The 19,748-nt window shown below is 37.0% G+C and overlaps 1 protein-coding gene across 2 annotated transcripts; it reads right to left on the bottom strand.

Annotated features, from left to right (window-relative positions):
- Nucleotides 1–6,707: 6,707 nt before the first annotated feature.
- On the bottom strand, nucleotides 6,708–19,546 carry Phr6-4 ((6-4)-photolyase). 2 transcript variants are annotated; one of them, XM_083102868.1, is made up of 11 exons: nucleotides 18,123–19,546; nucleotides 12,887–13,120; nucleotides 11,800–12,051; nucleotides 11,243–11,427; nucleotides 9,621–9,877; nucleotides 9,175–9,342; nucleotides 8,776–8,916; nucleotides 8,267–8,418; nucleotides 7,504–7,700; nucleotides 7,264–7,290; nucleotides 6,708–7,154 (listed from the first exon to the last, which is right to left on the bottom strand). In XM_083102868.1, exons 2-11 carry the CDS (start codon nucleotides 13,102–13,104, stop codon nucleotides 7,015–7,017), a joined length of 1,737 nt encoding a protein of 578 aa, XP_082958994.1. In that variant the 5' UTR covers nucleotides 13,105–13,120; nucleotides 18,123–19,546; the 3' UTR covers nucleotides 6,708–7,014. The 2 variants fall into 2 exon arrangements, with proteins under 2 accessions (XP_082958994.1, XP_082958995.1); XM_083102869.1 differs by having other exon boundaries at nucleotides 9,648–9,877; nucleotides 18,123–19,545.
- Between the last annotated feature and the right edge of the window lie 202 nt (nucleotides 19,547–19,748).

Genomic DNA, 19,748 nt, shown 5'->3' with positions numbered 1-19,748 from the left:
ATTTTGTAAAGTTTAGAATACTGTTTCATTTATATCTTAACGATGATCTCTCTTATCGTATAATTTTTTACATATTCATATAAATGTTAATCTCAGTAATTTCAGTTTTACAATATATATTAAGAAAGTGTATGTTATTGATATAAATAATTATTCTTACATTTTTATATAAAAAAACTATCTCTTGAAATTATTTGTAAAAATAAATTTATGGCAGAAATGTACACGTACGTGTTCATAGTTAGTACAAATATTTTATCTTATTTTTTGAAAAATAAAATTAATTATTCCTTTAATAAATCAAAAAAAGGGGAAATTTCTCTGGAAATTGGCAGAATTACAGTAAAATTGCTGAGAGGATAATTTCGTGTTTTCGAGACAGAGTTCGGAGAATTTTGAATCCATCAAACGGGGCAAGATTTGTGGTTGTGGAAATAGCGTGGGAAGGGTGGGAAAATTCCGAGGTTCGATCGGCCATCCTTCTAGACGTCACTCCTCTCGATTGGTTTATTTATTGAGAAGAAACTTGGCTACGACTCTGATCCATCGAAAAGTGTTGGCCTAAGGAAAGAGAAAACAGGAGAGTTATTTCTCTCGTTTATTCATTAATATTAAATTAATCCACCATCTCCAATTCGCAACAGATCAAAATCGAAGCCGCGACTTGGAATTTATACGATCGCAGATTAATGGTGTCACAGAGATCTTCGAACAATATCGAAAATGAGGGAATTGCGCGTTCCTTTTTTCTTTTATTTCTTCACAATGATGCTTTACTGTCCTTCCCTGCATCTTCGCTTTTAAACGCAATCTCGATTACGTAAAAGAGGTTGAGATAAGGGCAACTGGGAGTCTCAGATTGGATAGGATTCAGGAAAGTGAAAACTCCCAAGCTTTATAATAAGTTTTAGTTGTCTTTCATTTGTCATTTTTTGCGAGAATAAAAACTTTTTTTGTTTATTTTTCTTTTATTAATTCGTTAAATCACGAAAGTGCATTTTAAGAAGATTACGTTAAAGAGCGAAGTAAAGAGTGCAATGAATTGCGCGTATCTCATGTAGTATGACTCCTGGAAAATCGGACTTTGAAAAAAAAAAGATATCTTTTGATCCCCGGTCTGCATTGAGATAATATTGACGGAGATAAAAGGCACTTTGCACTCCGTTTGGCGCAAGATCAAGAGAGCCCACGGCTCTCTTTGAAAAGTTAAAACACCGGTGACACGCTCTCTTGACGTCGTTGACGCAGATATAACCGATACTTCGCCTTCAGCGATTCCAAAGTGAGAAGTTCAAGTGACGCTCGATTTTTTAAACAACGTACTTCCATAATGGAAGTTCCAACACACACCGTTGTGATGATTAAAATGAGATAAAATTAAAAAAAAAATTCTAACTAGATATAAGGAAAATATCGCATTTTTTTTCATGTGTAGCGAATATTAACATTTTCGATTACGTGTGAAATGAAATACTTAACTTCTTGTCATACACATACATATACATAAGAGCCATTCCACGTGCTCGACGAGGAACACGGCGATTTTCCACGGAAGGAGCGATAAGGCTATTGCGGAAACGGGTCGCCGTGGCACTTCGCCACGACTGTTGAATTTCGCCGGAAGTCACGTCGACGATGGGTAAATGAGGCATATACGTGGAACACACGGACGATCGGTCTCTGGTCTATAACGAGCCAAATTCGCTCGTGGCTCCTTTCGGACATTAAGCGATATTATCGCCGCGATTTCAACAACGGGCTTTCTCTGGAAAAGAATTCCGTTGAAACGATTGAATCACCGTATCAGCCATTTTTAAACTCGAATCTCTGTATAATCCGATTTGTTGGAATCGGATGTCAAGCTGATGAAGCTTTGTTCGCAGGTTAATTGTTACAGAGATCGCTTTGATATAATTAATGGTTATCGCGAAATGATAACGTCGCGATAAAAGATGCGAACGATTTATTTTGAAAAAGACGGGAAAGTCGAAAAGACTTTCTAGATTTCTGTCAGTCATAAACGATTGATTCATCCGTATCATTTTTCGCGAATCGCGTACGTTATAGCCAAAATTCTTTTCATCAGGTAAATACTCTGCTGATTTGTTAACAATCAAATACGTTTTCGCGGATTGAATAATTAATTGTCGTTTTAAGCATCTGACAGCTGCAAATGTTGACGTGGAAAATCGATGAACGCTTATCCTGCATCTCGACGTTGCAAAATATTCCAATTTCACAAATATCTCTCGATCGAGGTATTGAATATTAAATGCACAATTTTGTAACGCACTGAAATAATAACGCGATTGATAATTAAAATTAGTAAAACGCATAGCCAACGAAATAATTAATTATTGATTATTTCTGTATTAAATGGCGATTATATCGCGTCATATTATTTAAAAAAGAAGCTATTGTGGAAATATTTCTTTTGTTCCTTTCTCTTTTTCTATCGCTTTGATCGCATTTAATACAGAAATTACAGTATAATTTTAATTATAACTTTTGCTATTTTTTCTCCGTAATAAATATAGAGATTTACGCAGAGTTGGGAACGTTACTTCAAAAAAGTAACGCGTTACCGTTACCGTTACTCGTTACTAATTTTGAAAAGTAACTCGTTACCGTTATCGTTACTAAGAAAGTAACGATTCGTTACTTTTTCGTTACTTTTTGTAATACAAAAATTAAATTAATTTATTTTAAAATATAATTATTATTTTATAGTATTTATTATAATTGATTTTAAAATATAATTATTACTTTTATATATTCGACAATTATAAATTATTCCATCATTGATGTTCTTCATATTCAATTTTTCATTTATTGTAATTTAGAAATTTTAGATTTATGAATACAGAGAAAAACATCATGCATGTATATAATTTTCCAAAATATTTGTAAACTGTTTTGTAATAGGAATAGATTTTTCAATTACTAAGGGGATACTATCCAGGATTACAGAATTAAAGTAACGATAAAAGTAACGGTTAAATTCGTTACCGTTACTGTAAAAATGTAACGACATTACCGTTACCGTTACAGACAGAAAAAAGTAACGATCGTTACCGAAAAAAAGTAACGGTAACGGTAACGACGTTACAAGTAACGCGTTACTTCCCAACTCTGGATTTACGTTAGATTTAGAGAACGCTTCGTGCTCTCTAGATCTTGATGTAAACATATTTATCGTGGGAAATTCGGCAGGAAAACGAGAGAAAAATAAGTTAGACCTCTTGCATTCTATGCTCTTCTTCTCCTTTCTGATCTCCGATTTACGGATCACTGAATCGATCATATTCGAAGTCTCTTATGAATTGCCTATCGTGACGAATCCATGCGACACGTGCCGATGACACGTGCGAAGGAAATAGAGACGACATGATAGGAAGGAGGGAGAGAAAGAGAGAGAGAGAGAGAGAAATTGCGAAATACTACAGGTAGTTTCAAATGTAGAAATGCGAGAGTGCGCGATAGCACATGTAATCGTGAATTGAGGACGAAGAATTTGTAGTGAGTCGTCGTCGTCCTTTTTAACATGCGTCCTGATCGCGTAAGATATTGTTAGCCGAGCCGGCGATCGTCGACGATCGAAAGAAAAGGGAGAAAGATACTTCTCTTCGGCCCTCGTCCGGATTCGCGTGACGCTTCTCAAAAATCGTTCGCGTAATTGAAGAGGATTCATTTACGCAACGACAATCAGCGCGTACGATCCGCAAAAAAAAAGTAGTGCGGTAGTTGACGATAAAATTGTGGAAATTAGTAGTCGATTAGCCGGTAGTTATCATTAATTATTAATCTCTAATACAAAAGAGAAAGAAAGAGAAAGTGAGAGAGCGAGAGAGAGAGAGAGAGAGAGAGAGAGAGAGAGAGAAAATGAATATATAAAAAGGACGTACAATCGTGAAATAACAGCCGCGCCGATCCGGGCAAGGGTTTCGTCCGAAATCGATGCATTCTAAATGAGAGATCGCGTTTTGCAGTCGGCCTGCACTTTTGCCCTCAATCTCGCGATTATTCATATCGCGGCGAACAACGTCGGTTTCCCCGACGTGCGATCGTCGACGCTCCGACGTATTAGTTTGTTGTAATAACGAAGAAAAAATTTAATTAGCGAATGTGTGCAAAGTTATACGTACGTTTGTCCAGTACTATGTTGAAGAAGAGAAAAAGAAAGAGAGAGAGAGAGAGAGAGAGGGAAAGAAAGAGAAAGAGTGAGAGAGAGTACTATCTCTGAATTGAGTCTCGATGTCCACAACCGCCATTGATCCTTGAGCTATCAAATTTGTGGATTCTGGAACTCTCATTGAATTCTCGAATCTTCAGAATCTTTCTGAATCCTGAGATTCTTGTGTTCTCGAATGTTTGGACGCTCGAAGTCTAAATTTCTCGAGTATACGAATACTAAGATTGGATCTTTTAAATCTTTGAAGCCTAAAGTCTCTTGAAAATTATGTCTATCACTTATTGTATCGCTCAAGCTCTAGGATCTTCGGTTTCCCCCGAAGAAGCGAGATCCTTGGAAACCTAGATCTGGAACAATTCCTATCCTTCTTGGATCTTTGTATCGTCGCGATTTTAGAATCCAAGGATCTACATTACTGGATGCTTAACTTTCGATATTTCTTATCCTCGAATTCTAGATCTAGATCTCGCGATCGTAGTTTTTATCCGCTAGAGAGTATCGACGGTTCGGTTTGTACGAATTTGATTTCGCAAGGCATGGTCTTACGTCGCAATCGCGACGATTACGGATCGAATTTTGCGAGAGGCGAGACGAGCACGATTCTTGCCCTCGCGAGAGGGGCAAGCGTCCAAAAGTTCGTGGTGTATTGTACGCGCTGATATTTTTTCGGTGTTCCACGGTGATAGATTGTGTAAAACTAGAGAGACGAATAATAAAAAAGAAAAAAAAGATGAAGAGAGCCGCGGCGCAGCCGGTTTTTGCCGGTATGCATAGAGATATTTACGTAAGCAAGGAGAAAAAGCGGCGTCATATAAAATAAAATGTATAGATAAAATAATTTTGAGAGCGCGACGCGAATGTCGAGTGACGATGATGTTACTACTACTGTATGAGACGAATAATAACACACGATTAATTATTATTAACGATTACAATTAAATATTGTCCCGATTATTATTAGAGAAGTATGGAGATTTATTACTGCGACCACGAAGTTCGCAAAGAAGAAAAAAAAAACTTTGATCTTTTATCGCAAAGAGGACACACAACCAAATATATAAGCGTTTGTAAGGCACACATGAAAAAAAAACACAAACAAAAATAAGTTAGTGAGAGAAAGATTGCGCGAAAGAAAGTGAGAAAGAGCGAGAGAGAGAGAAAGAGAGAGAGAGAGAGAGAGAGAGAGAGAAAGAGAGAAAGAGCACGAGAGTGAATGAGAGAAAGAGAAAACGCGAGCGTAAGTGCGTGAAAAAAAAAGAGAGAAATAAAAGAGCGTGCGTGAGAGAGAGACATTAGTTCCGTTTTTGAATGTTGAGAATGTTCATTTGTAATTGTTTAAATTTAATGAGAAATGTACTGTAAAACTATAAGTACTATAGGCACTAAAAATATATCATTTGTTGACATGAAAAAATAAAAAAAAACCGACTGTGTGAGTTCTATCCACGCGCGTGGCGTATTGCGTATTTGCATTTTATATGCGCATAATTGCAATTGCAACGTATATTGCGTGCGAGTACAAATTCTGTTTTTTCTTCCTTTTTCTTTCTCTCTCTCTCTCTTTCGCTTTCTGTATACATATATACATATATATATATATATATATATATATATATATATATATATATATATATATATATGATAACGAAGCCGCGAATTAAAATAATCAGATAGTCGTGTTGCTGCGCCTGTTGTAAATGGAAGTGTGCATACCATCGCGTGAGATCGCGCATCTCAATTAGGCGAATGAACGACGAGCTTCACTTTAGCATTAAGCCACACGGGCATAGTAATACATATAAATCTATATAATATAGGCCATGAACATATTATCGATTTTTGTAGCAAAAGCAAGAGAGAAAGAGATGAATCTCTTTATGCGTCAGAAATCTCTGATGATGATGAAGTACCATTAAATCGTAAATATGATAGAAGCCCATTAAATGTTTGTCTTGTCAAGTTGATCCAAGTTTATTCCAGCGCTCATGACTAACATGGCAATCTACTTTTCTATTTTTCGTCGTTTACTCAAGAAAGAGAGAGAAAGAGAAAAGGAAAGAGAGAGAGAGAGAGAGTTACTCAGTTATCGAGTTGCATCGGGAATACGCGACACTTAGGGAAACGGCTCTTCAAGATCCGCGGAGAGGAAGGTAAGTGACATTTCGATGAGATATTTACATGGAAAGTATCTTTTATACAACATATGTACTCGCTATTTACAATCATTACTCACAGCCATAAAAACTCGAAATGGCACGGTTGATCAATAATATATTGCGCGAGAGGGATATCGTTGTATAGTAAAATGTAAGATGTTCATAGTAAACTATCAACACATGCGAACGGTCATTATGTAACGTGTGCTAAATCTGCCAGCTGCTAAAACATTCATTTCTTTTTTCTGTGGCTGTTAAAAAAATAACGCAGTATTCTTTTTCAATTATCTACGCTTTAAATGTCTTAGTCTTATAGTTAACTCTTAAAAATTATCACCGGAATATAATCAAAAAATGTAATTATAAAAATCGATATATTTTATTCATATATTGAACATGCATAATATTTACTGAATTCGTTGAATTTATTAAATTATAGATAATATTGGAATGAGAATAAATTAAAATAGAAAAGTCATTAACTTAAAAGCAAATGTAATTGGCGCCTCATCTCTTCGAGGCAAATTAAAAGTTAATCGAACAAATACAAGTATAATTGGAAGATTTTAGTTCCACACTTTTAGTAAATCCACAAGAGAGAACGTCAACGCTATCACAAACAACACGTCAACGAATTCACTATTAAATCATTATTATCGGCTATCGCTATTGCTGCTGTTGCTGTTGCTGTTGCGCCGAACTAATGGTTTCTATTTTCTGTTCGTTCTCCCGATTCGGCGAGTCCTGCTTCCTCTTCTCCTCATCGGTCTCCTTCGTCGGCGGCGCCAACAATGCATTCAGCAAGCCTTACATTATCAGTATTATTAACGTAATTTCACACGATTTTACTTTATTACGCGAAGCATGTCACAGGCCGATTAATTATTATTTAATTATCGAAATCAGTTTACTCACCGATGTTCTCTCCTTTGAACGAAGCTCCTAACAAAAAGAAATCTCGATTAAAACACCGTCACAGAAATTTAACTCGAGATTTTCGATTTTGAAAAGTAACTTATAAAATTCAACGCTATTCTCTTTGCACGAAAAAAAGAATCCAATTGATGTAAAATGGCCTGGAATACTCTTCCCTTATCATTTCATCGGGAAAAGAATTTCAGTTTCGTGCGCAGAGAGCAGTAGATTTTTACTCACCGCGGTACTTATTCAGCTGCTGGTACACCTGCTTCATCCTCTCGATATTGATACGCGAAGTCTTGTTGTGATTCACCATCGGTAGCGAGTACTCCTTGCCGATGACGCATTTGGCGGCGTGTTGTATGCTGAGGGGTGCGTTCCACGGTTCGTGGATATACCGGGTCGGAAAGTTCTTCAGCACCGGCAGGTAGCGTCTGATCGTGTAACAGTACAAATAGGATCGATTTTATCGAGGAAGATGGTAACCACCCTTTCCACGGGCGTGCAAAGTTATTTACGGGGAAAATTAATGGCAGAAGAAAGTGCAAATAATTTATTTTGTTTGTGTGTGCTCGTCGCACTCTCGTAAAATGTTGAATAATAATGTTATTTCGTAAAAGCATTAATAATCTGATAATCGGATGTTGTCGTCGCCGACGATTTGCCACGATTAAACTTTAATGAAACTAAGCTATTTAACGTTCCATCTATTTCCATCTATTTCGCGGCTAAATTCTGCTTCTCGCGGATTCACGCCCAATGCGTTGGAAATTAAGATCAATCAAGATTAAAATTTCCATTAGTCTGGTCATCGCATGAACGTTAATTTCTGCTCCGATATCATTATGTATACAAGTTTTCGTTAATGTAAACGTTTTCAACGAGGAACATAAGAGATATATAAACGCGCTCATCGAGATTTTTTCGAAATTATTCGCGCTTCTTATTTTAATAAGAATATTAAAAAATATTTTATAATCCTAATCGCGCGATTTATCACCTGATATAATCGCCGTTTGGATCCGCTTTTCTACCGAATCGTACGGGACAATAGCAATGGAAAAACTGTTGAAAGAACGAGCTGCACGACAGCCACATCCACATGCCGGCATTGACGGACCAGTCGGCGTCCAAGAGCAGTTCATCGAACACCTTAAATTATAAAACAAATTCATGGAATAATTAAAAATTATCCCAAACTGTTAAACATATAAATATTTTACTATTATTTAATATTAATAATCATGATTTAATAGCTATTTTATCAATTTGTCAAGTAATGAATAAAATAAACCATGATTTATTTGAATCAATCACGTTTAAGCAATTTATTTAATTATTTATTTTTTTGCATTAAACTCAGGATTATTTTATAGAATGCACTTCACGTATTTTTGAAAAAAGAATCTCACAACATTACAAAAACATTCATGTTAATAACAAGAACAAACGGATAAAACGGACGCCGCGCGAGGCAATCAAAATGCCAGGCACGTTGCGACATTTTACCTTCATTCCTTCCTCCCATGAGATCCAAAGGTCGCCTCTGGTCAGGAAGCAAGCAACCGCATGTCTGGCCAGATGATGTATCCAACCCTCCTCGCGCAGTTGAGTCATAATCGCGTCGATCCACGGAAATCCCGTCTGACCCTGATGCAAAAAAAAATTTACTTCGGCCATTAAGTTTCCGAAATCGTGCGTGGCAATTTTTCTTTTCTTCAATATGAAAGTTTACAAAGACGTTAATATAAAATAACTTTTTTTTTACGAATGATTTCGAAGATCTTTTGCTTGATTGTGTTGAGGGAAAATATTCATTATTCACGTTGCAAAAAAAATCGCGACGAGGTAGAGTGCTCGCGCAGACGATGTAGTTTTTGTCTGTGATTGCGCTTAAAATTCACTCACGTTCGCCCATTTTGCGAGCGCCTCGACATTCTTGTCCCACGGTATTTGCACGCAAATCGGGTTACCCTGCATACGGTCGAAATTGGGGTTCTTTGTTGCGGCGCAGTAAAAGAATTCGCGCCAGAGTAGCTGTCCGTGTAATGACAGCGGTGGCACTGCCTTTTTTATCTGAAACAATATTGTTCATACCGGATAGAACTTACTCACTTGTCTCAACATGAAATACGCAATATCATTGATAAAAGAGCGATAGAAGATTGAAAATTTTCGCTGACGTACGAAACCAGCTAAGAAATAAAAATCTCTTGTAATTAATTCTCAAAGTTCCAATTATTATCGAGCAAAGAGAAGCGAAGACTCTCGTGTCGCAGGAAAACCGCGATATTTCGCGATATATATTCATCGTATTATATCGACGCATCGCAAACGTGTTATCAGCGACTTACAACGATCGGGTTGCAGTCATCTTGTACCTTTTTGTACAGATCGGTGAGCTGATAGTAAAAGAGCCGTGTGCTGAGACACCCGAATCGCAGATAAGGCGAGAGCCCGGTTTGACTCGGCAGCAAGGACTGCGGCGTCATTTTCGGTCTGCCGAAACTCGCCACCCACGCCTTCCTCTCGAGGTGACGCTCGAGCCGCGCCAGGGCCTCGCTCTCGCCGCCGACCCACACGGGGGGTAACAGACCCTCCGTGTCGAAGCCTATAATCACGAAGGGACAATTAAGGGATATAAAGGCAAGATGTCGCGTTACGGATATGAGGTTATTAGATAAAAAAAATGTATATAGCAAAAGTAATGTTTTTAATATTTCTAATTAAATACAATCATTGACTCGTAATTTCAATATAAAAAAAGCGGATATTTTGCCCATTTTTTTTCTTTAATTAAATAAAATTTCGGATGTTAATTATTTTTTAATATTAAATGTCTTGATAATCTAGCTTAGAGAGCTAAAATATTAAGAACTTAAAATATCTACTTTAAGCGCGTAATATCTTAATAACTTAATTACTTGAAGTAAAAATAAAATTCTGTTATTTTATATTGCTAGAAGCTTATTACGTAAGAAATTCTGCATTTCATCATTGATCGTGTAGCACTCAAGGCAAATAGAGATATTTTTATTAAGTAAAAGTCGTTTCAAAATGGCCAAAGAATCCTATCACTAAGATTAAAGTCATGGATATCTAAGACATCTTGTATACAGCGCAACGTTAAGGCAAAAATCTTATTTTTTTCTCCGTCCTTCAACTGTGAAGAATTATGAAGAAAAGAACTGGAAACCTTCGGAATATGCGTGACATTTGATAACAGAAGCGAAGTGACAGAATAACGAGCTATATTTAAAAGTAAATAACGTAGGGACAATACCAGTAAGCTGTTACACAATGTCGGAGAAAAATTTCAAGATGTTCGTGACGTTTGATAAAAACAATCACTTGAAATAATTAATAATTGATGAAATTTATTTGCGCGGATTGAACCGAGAAAAATAATACGAAACATCGGATTGTAACAGGTACTATCGACACGGAATTAATTCGCGTTACACGAGAGAACACCTGATTGCTCCCTTACACATGACGCGTTGCAGCCGTGCAACATAAATGTTGCACTAATCTGCTGCGAGTAAATTTTTCATGACAAGTACGATAAACTCATGTTAATCCGTACAACTGCCTAGTCCGGAATACCCTATTCGAAATGCACATTGCATATTATACCTAATTACAGCCGAAACAGCGATCGAATATTTTGATTACGGATGATTCGAGCTTCTAAAATTTTAATTAGAACTAACAATATCCGAGATACTCGAATTAGTAATAATAACCGATCTTGGATTAATTTGAAACCGACGTTTTTTAAAATAATTTTTTTTATTCTTAAGGATCAAAGAAGAGCCACAGTTAAAATTGTGACATTTCGAGATTCTTATTATTTGATCCAAAATTAATGGTGAATTATTATTTCGATTTATGATATATATTATTAAACGAAATAAAAAATTAATTCTAGAATTAAGATTCTATTATTACTCTTCAGAATAAGATCTTTTCTCACCGAGTTCCTCGAGGGTGGGTACGCCGTAATGATCATCGTGGTCATCCTTGAGAGGAGTATAGGCATTACCGATGCAAGCAGCGGTCACTGTTGGTACTGGTGGTTCCGGTGGGTTCATGCTGGCGACGATATTTTGAAATTGATGATAGGTCAATGGCGGTTTCCCATTGTTTCTTTCTATGATCCTGAAACGCACGATGAAGATAGAAGATATTAATCATGAAATAATTTGAGAACAAAACATGGATAATCCTAATGGATATATATCCTATAAGATTTCTTAGTATTTAAATACAATCATATAGTTGATTAACATTTAGATTTCAAAAAATTGATGTTTCTTCTCTTTTCTCGTATAAATATCTTGTTAAATAACATCAATAGGAGAAGAGGATTAATAAATGCAATTTTTAAATTAGATTTTAATTACAATTGTTTAGACTGATTGCATATGTTTTAACTCTAATTAAATAAATTTTCGTTATCTAATATGAATTAAATAATTCATTAATAATTCTTATAAATTAATTGGTGTGGACAGGTTTTTTTGAACTCACTCATCTAGCTTGTAGAGAGTGTGCGAGACCTTTTGGACCACCGAGATACCAAGTTCCTTACAGAGGGCCGAGATGTTGTGGTCTCGCACGCGACCAAACGGTTCCGAATCCTCCTCGAAGGTCAGATTTGTCGTGCCCCACTCCTTGAAGAGCTTAGGAAGTGCATCGGCCGGCTGACCGCGGATCACGAACAGACGGGAATTCAGCTTCCTTAGGGAACAGTCGAGATCCTCCAAGCACTGCAGCAGGAACCTGAATCGGACGGATATCGCATAAAAAATTGACGTGTTTAAATGCAATTGTTAGCCGTAATTTTATAAAAACAGAAATAATGTTTTACAATTTATATCAAATAACAAATGTTGACACATTATTTTTTTATAAATTTCGTAAAAAAAGAATATCGAAAAAGTGTCATTGAAGAAAAAGAATGATATATAAAACGTTTTCGCGACGATTAAAATTTGACATAGTAATCGAGATGTCATAAAAGCGTAACATAAATGTGCCAAGCTGTTGTTGACTTATTTTTGACCAATGTCACCGCTAATGTCCTCTCTGTCGACTGTGATTCAGTAGGATTATCGACAGCGCCTAACCATAGGATCGTTTAGAAGCCGGTTACATAACGCTTAATCAACATGACAAATGATAGATGATGAGAGTCGCGCTTGAACGTCACTAATGCAACGAGATTGTACGATGCAACGAAGATGTACTGCTTTGTATTGAATACAACCTTGGCTATCGCCATCATCGACAAATTAAACAGTCGTCACTCTCGATCGTCGAACGTTATATTCATTTAAATTCAAAAAAGTCGGATAGGGAGGAAAAAGAACTCTGAATGTGTATTATTGACGTCAATTATTTAATATCCAAATATCTAAATTTTTCTTTACCATCAACATTCATTCGCAACAAGATTGAAACCAAGAATAATGCAAATCTAGAAAGATTTTATCAATTGCGTGTGTTCCAACAAGATGATGTATGCTTCATGTCTGATCGCATTAGCTCTACTTTTTGTAGATTGTCTCAATCTCTCTTTCGTGCGACTCCACGAAATATATCGGCGGTCGCTCACCTCCATTTATTGATGCCGACGTTGGTGCTTCCGGCGAACCAGGGGTCCAGCACGAAGACACACCGGAAAGTGGACGCCCCCGCAAGACCCTCCCTCAACGAAGGGTTGTCGTGCAGCCGGAGTCCCTTACGAAACCAATGAACCGTATGCTTCCTGCCGTCGCCTCGGACACCCGATGCCACCCCCTGGACCATTTCGTTGTTACTACTTCCTGTCATCTTTCCTCAGCGCACCCTTCGAGAAGCGCACAGTCTTAATTAGTTTATTCGATGCAATGGAAAAATTCCATTACTGTTCCATTCGCAATAAAATGAAGGGATGTTTGCACAGAGTGTTTTAGGAATCGCATGCGAATTTTTTTAAGGTATTTGCTGTCGAATTGATGTGGTTATTTTTTTTTAATCTTAATCCCGCGATTACTTAAAATTTTTTAAAAAATAGTCCTGTCTGACCATTAATCGCAATGCTATACATTTTTATTAGAATCAATTACATTCCTGAGGTATGATTTGCCATTGCATGATATAATCTTCCTCAATTAACATCTAACATATATAAAAAAAAAATTCTCGAAGATGTGTCTCTAGGGAACTTGAAATTTAAAAAGTGAATTGGTTTGACTCTTTCGCTATAAGATTTCCTCTCGATTGACGTAGATCAGTGCGAAAAACGCATGTCTTGAATTTCCACGCAACATCTCGAAAGGAGTCTGACGCGAGGGTGTTCGAAGCTCAAAGAAAAGTACGGCGCGGCGCGAATCAATCCCCGTGGGAGTCCTTTCAATTGTACCTTCAGACGTTCTCCGTCCGTAACACGTGTTAAAGGGTCTGTCTTCCCTTTCGCTGTTAAGCTGGAAAAATAAAAGTCGGTTCGACCTTGCGGCCGGAAGCTTCCTGCTCGATCCTGACTACGCGTCATGCGGAAAATTCGATTTTCTCAGATATCGCCAGATTTATTCCTGTAGCACATGCTCGAAGAGGCAATGCTTTGATTGGCCTATTCTGATTTGACGTCTTGTCATCCACGGGGATGAAAACAATTATTAGCGTTTTGATATTATTTATTTTTTATATCTTTTAAAATATTATTAATTATATCTAGAATTATTTAAGATTATTTATTATATCTGGAATTTTGATAATATTTTTCTTTTATTTGTAATAGCATAATAATTTTGCTTTTTCTCAGATTAAGAGATATTGTCTTTCCCAATAATTGATGATAACTAAATTTCTCCTTGAAACGAACAAACTTATTTTCGTAATGATAGAAATCGATTGGCAGCTTTTATCATTTATTGGAGAAAATTTTGATAACCCAATTTTCCAACAAATCCTTGGCACATTCTACTTTTATACTCGCGACATACAGTTTTGCACTCTTCGCACTGTCGGGAAACTATCGCAACAATGTAGTTTTGTCATGATGAATTATACGACATCGCGAACTTTAGTGTTAGCGAAATTAACATATCCATTATACGCGAGCGCGAGATCAAAGTTTACTTAAGACATGTAAAATTTAATTTTTTGAAAAATCTGACTCTTTTTCGATAAGCGTTAAGCGCAAGAAGCAACGGGAGACAAAGAAATTTAAGATAGTCACCGATTTGAGGAATCAGACACATTCAATTTCATGGAAATAAATTCTCCTTTCGATCTATTTGGCCTTCGTGAAAACATAAAATGTTACATTTTGCAATTGCATTTGCGCAAGTTCCTTCTCTCTTTCTCTCTCTTTCTCTCTCGATAATGTCGATTTATTATTACACAGATAAAGGGGAGATTATTCTTTCGCAAGACAAACGTAGTCAGTCGTTGCTTCCGGTGCCGAGAAAAATCTCTGGCTACGCGATCGCCATATCTCGCGAGATCGAACGAAATTTCAAACGGGACCGCCCCCCCGTGACACACGTGGTCGCGGTTGATTTCCCTGGCAACCGAAGAGATAGAGCGACACGGGTGCATTAATTTTATCCCGCGGGCACGTTTATATCTGCTGTGCCAGTGGCGTACTAACAGGCCAACAAGAACAGAAATATATTCTCGAAACATTGATTTTATCTCCAGTGATCATGTCTTTCTCTTCATTAAAAAAAAAATTATATTTTCTTTAGCAAACATTTTTCACATAATTTTCTTCTTTTATTATTAATCGTTCTCTTTCTCCACATACTAATTAAATTATTATTAATCTCTCTCTCTCTTTCTCCACATACTAATTAAATTATTATTAATTTAATTAGTATGTGAGAGGAGAGAGAGAGAGAGAGAGAGAGAGAGAGAGAGAGAGAGAGAGAAAGAAATAAAGAGATGAAGATAAAACAATTTATTATTCCGGAGCAAACGTCGTTAGCGGAGCAAGATAATCAAGATCGATCCTTTGAAATTTCCCTGTTGACGGGGGTTGGGGAGAAGGGGTGACCCGAATGTTGGTTACGCTACTGCGCTGCATCCCCGTTGCGAACTCCGTTGTATGTCTGTCGTTTTCCTGCAACGGCAGCGAAACCGCTCGAGAGATTAGCCCTTAGACATACGAGGGCTATCTTTTGGCGCGTTATTCATGAGCCGAGGGGATCAACGCGCATTTTGCAGTAATTTATTGCGGAATTCATTCCGCCTGTGATACACACACATACTTATACGTGGACCGCAAGAGGACACATACATGGGGTGCACGTATATCGACGTGCATCGATAGTGTTTTTGGGGCGTCTTTAACAAATTAAAGAAAGGTAGAATCACTGAATTGAATTTATGCGAACTTTTCATTGCTCTTGTAATGTAAGCTTGCCAGAAAATAGTGATTATTGTTTGAAAGCTTGATAATAAAATGAGGCTCGAGACGTCTGTCTTGTTTCGTCTTTATCTACTGGGTGATCGAAATGCAAGCTCGCTCAGCGATTGACCTGCATCGTTGTGAAGACTGACAATTTTACTACGGATTAAGGATTATTTTACGAATCGATGCGTATAAATAATTCGACTTTTATCCTTTTGTTATATTATCACCGAATGAAATATCTCGACATCCCGACTCGTTTATCTTAACTCTTCTTAAAGTCCGATATTGTATTATAGCTACACGTTTCACCACGGAGCAATATAATCGAAATTTATCGTTCCTTAATGGAATTATCCTCTTGTTCTTCGGACAACTTCTCCTGAGAAACTTCTAGTAATAAAACCAACATGCCAACACGATCATCGTTCGTCGCTTCGATCCTGTTTGCAGATGATACGACCGTCAGTTCACGCAGAGTCGTAATAGTTTCCCGATGAAATTCATTTTAAACAAAAAATTACGCAAAAGAAAAACTTTGATCCTGACGCACATATATAATTAGAATGCAGAAAACTCGTTTTACGACTGCGTTGCAGAATTTTAGCTTCGAGAGGCAAAGATTCTGATCGAAAGAGCACCTCGCTTTAAATATTTGTGTATGTTATATTAAAATAAAGGTACATGAAATTTTAGTCTTGAAATATATTCCAAGAGTATAGTCTTGGAATATATTCCTGCGAGGATGAATTTTATCATTGCACTTGTGCCACTGCATCGCGTTAATTATTCACGTAGACCATGCTCGGCATAAACAGTACAAAGTATCCCGATAATATTCTCGATGGCTGAACATATTTTGAAGCATGCAACTTCTTAGGATCGAAAAAGTTGATGCGTTTAACATCGTCAGTCAACGATCATGGACACGAGAAAAAGATATAAAAAAGATATACAAGAAGCTCGTATGCATAAATAAAAATGAAAATGCACGATATCATGTTTGTCGTGAAGCAAACGTGCTGATATAATTGTCCTTTCTTCGACTTAAAGTATGATGTAAGCGGAGTATACATGATAATATCGATGAAACAGCATTTCAACGAAAAAAAAAGAAGTAATTTTATCCCGAAGTAAGCGCAAAGGATTTAATACAGTCAGGATTTTCTGTAGTATTTATTACGTAAATTTTATCAACCACCTGTGGCATCGCTCGCGTGCTGTCGCGTAATAAATAATTTTTCACAAATGAACGCGAAATTTTACAATTATTTAACCCTCTATTTATTTGCACGCGCCGCTTGTTGTTTTTATTTTTCACTTTTTCATTAATTCTCGATTGCCCATTCATTTTCCATATTATTGATGATTATATTCACGTTTTATTCCACCGAACGAAATCAGATTGTCACGTGTGCGTTTTGCGCTCGTAAATTCGCTTATCTATTCAGAGATATAGAACGTTGGATCCGCACGTTCGCAAGAACATCGTTAACGTCGTTCAGACATCGCTCAGAAGACGTTTGTCGAGTTATCGAGAACGATGCTGAGAGAGGAAACTCGACACGACCATCGTTTCTAGAGCTAAACTATCGCATTGCAGGCTGATGGATCAGCGTGTTTAGCCGCAACGACATGACATTGACTAAATATGTGTTCCGCATTTCATTTTCCGTGACAAAACGTCGCCGACGTATCACGACGAATTTCGGCAAATCCTTGTAAGCGTTAATTGATAAGGGTCGAGAGGGTGCCGGGGCCAAATTGGAAACTTGTTGGATAGATGAGTTAATAAGTTAACCCTTAGGGAGACAGCTGAACACCTGTTTCTGATTTCAAATCAATTCGTATGCGATAAATAAAAGGGAAGGAAAAAAGGAAGGATAAGGGACAAGGTTTCCATAACATTGTCAAAATTAATTATTCCTAAATTAATCGAGAATCTCCGGTAAACTTTTAATGACGATTTTGCGTGACATCCACGTGGATATTAATTTCGCGAAAGATGATTAATGTATTATACACCGTGTATATTAATTATTCACCAATCATTCTGTCGATTTGCGTACTCATCTTATTTGATTATATCTTTGAACTGAAAATAAACTATTTTTAAACATACATACATCTCGTTGTAGATTAATTTGGTCAAAAAGAGCAAAAATATATAGAATTCTTTAGAGATTTTTAATGTTAATTTTTAACTGTTAATTTTTCACAGGTTAAAAAGTTTTTGAATTTCAAATAATTAATATTCATGGAAATTAAATTTATGAAGAAATAAAATTTGCATCATTTCTCATTCAGATATTTAAATAGTGTTCACGCATATATAATATATAAAGAGATCTTTAAATTATGTGCGAAAGGGAGGACTCCTTACACAATTTTTAGTCGTTCAAATACGAGTTTCGAGCGCGTTATAAGGCATCGCATACATTACTTTCTCTCTTACTTTGATTGAAATTGGTGAAAGCGCACTGGATTAGAAAGAGACCAGCTGACGCTGCAATTCACTGCAATCCGATGCAATAATCCGCGGAGCGACTCGTGGCAGCGACAAGTCGCTGCGGAAAAAGCTTTTTTTCTCAGCCAGCAAAGTGTGAACAGCGAATTCGCGAAGCGTGCATCATTGCGATTTTTTTTCGGTATGATTATCGCGCAGTTCTTTCGATCAGTTCCCGAATTAAGAATACGTTTGAGAAATTAATCGAAGAATTATAAATTAACGATGATTCACACACATCATATCGATGACATCGTCAAAATTTCATATCACCGAATTGAAAATTCACTGCGCAGTTTTGCGAAATTTTGCAAACAGTTTTCGATTCGTGGACGCTTCTCACTCGATGTCCAGAGTTTCAATTAAATTAAATCAAATTATTGTAAATCAACGACGACAATTTATTCACGATACTCGCTAATCATTACGTCCACAAATCACATCGTCGATCTTGACGTATCGCCAAATGCATTTCCCTTGTGTCACTTTAGTTACAGCACTAATTCTCTTAATTATAAAAATGATAGAAAACACAATCGAACGTTAACATGTCGCATAAGAATGTCACTGGCAATGATCGCGAATTTCGCGATTTCCCGAAGCGTAATAACAAGTAAGATTCACAGACGATCGTTTTAGTGGCGTGCACGATTCCACCGATTTCGCATCTATCTTTTTTCCTTTTTTTATTAAATTTCACGCAACTACGAGAATGGACGCGACGAAAAACCGCACCGCACCGTGCTAACAATCGATCGCATATGCGAACGCATTAGTCGAAGGAGATAGATGGACGAGGGGGCAGCGTGCAGAGGCACGCAGAGGCGAGCGAGCCACGCCGAGTGCAACGTGACCGTCGGATCCGCGCGAGTCACGTGGTACCGCGGTCACGTTGCAGCCGCCGTGGCTGTCGTGAGTGCAACCTCTCGCTTTCCCCCCTCGAGTCTGCCCGAGGTCGTCGTTCGTTTTCTATTTCTCACATCGTGTTCTCTTATCTAAAATCCTCGAAGACGCGAGATACATATTTGGAGTCTCTCTAAAGTATGTCCCTCCCCGCCCCCGCTTCTTTTATTTCCGCATTTCCGAACGAGAAGATATCTGAAACTGCAGATGCATTTTTGAAAAATTTCAGACAATCCATCGATTATATATAAATATTTTTTTTTTCTTTCATGAAATGGTTTACCAGTGAATTTATATTTAGGAATGTATAGATATAAGCAACTTTTTTGATTTTCGGATAATATTACATATCGGCTTTAGAAATTTGTATTTTGTTTTTTTTTTGTGCTTACATTGAAAAGTTGCGACGCATGATCTCTCGTATTTTCGCTAAAGCGAATCCAAATTCGCATTAGATGATCTATTTTTTAAATGTGATCTTAATATTACATATATTTTTTAATAAATCTATTTTAGTAGACCTTTCAAGTTTCTTCTCAATGTTATGCATTTTTTTGTTATGCTCGACGAGTGATTCATATATTTTGCGTAATTACTCGTTATCGATGTAAAGCACCGGATTGTAGAACGAAGTTGTTATTAATTTCGTTTGCGTAACAAATTTGTGTTTAT

Source organism: Camponotus vicinus, unplaced genomic scaffold, assembly GCF_025532165.1.
Source record: "Camponotus vicinus isolate PSW18456_S1 unplaced genomic scaffold, iyCamVici1.0 SCAF_6, whole genome shotgun sequence".
NCBI lineage: Eukaryota > Metazoa > Arthropoda > Insecta > Hymenoptera > Formicidae > Camponotus > Camponotus vicinus.
The sequence above is the reverse complement of the archived record's forward strand: the minus strand, read 5'-3'. Positions and strand labels throughout refer to the sequence as shown.

What these genes read in the sequence shown, in the direction of transcription:
- Phr6-4 (XM_083102868.1), bottom strand. Translation starts at nt 13,104, where the DNA reads ATGACAGGAAGTAGTAACAACGAAATGGTCCAGGGGGTGGCATCGGGT. An exon ending in ATGACTGCAACCCGATCGTT is followed by an intron (nt 9,343 to 9,620) that starts GTAAGTCGCTGA and finishes ATATTGTTTCAG; the next exon opens with ATAAAAAAGGCAGTGCCACC. An exon ending in GTTCAAAGGAGAGAACATCG is followed by an intron (nt 7,155 to 7,263) that starts GTGAGTAAACTG and finishes TGATAATGTAAG; the next exon opens with GCTTGCTGAATGCATTGTTG.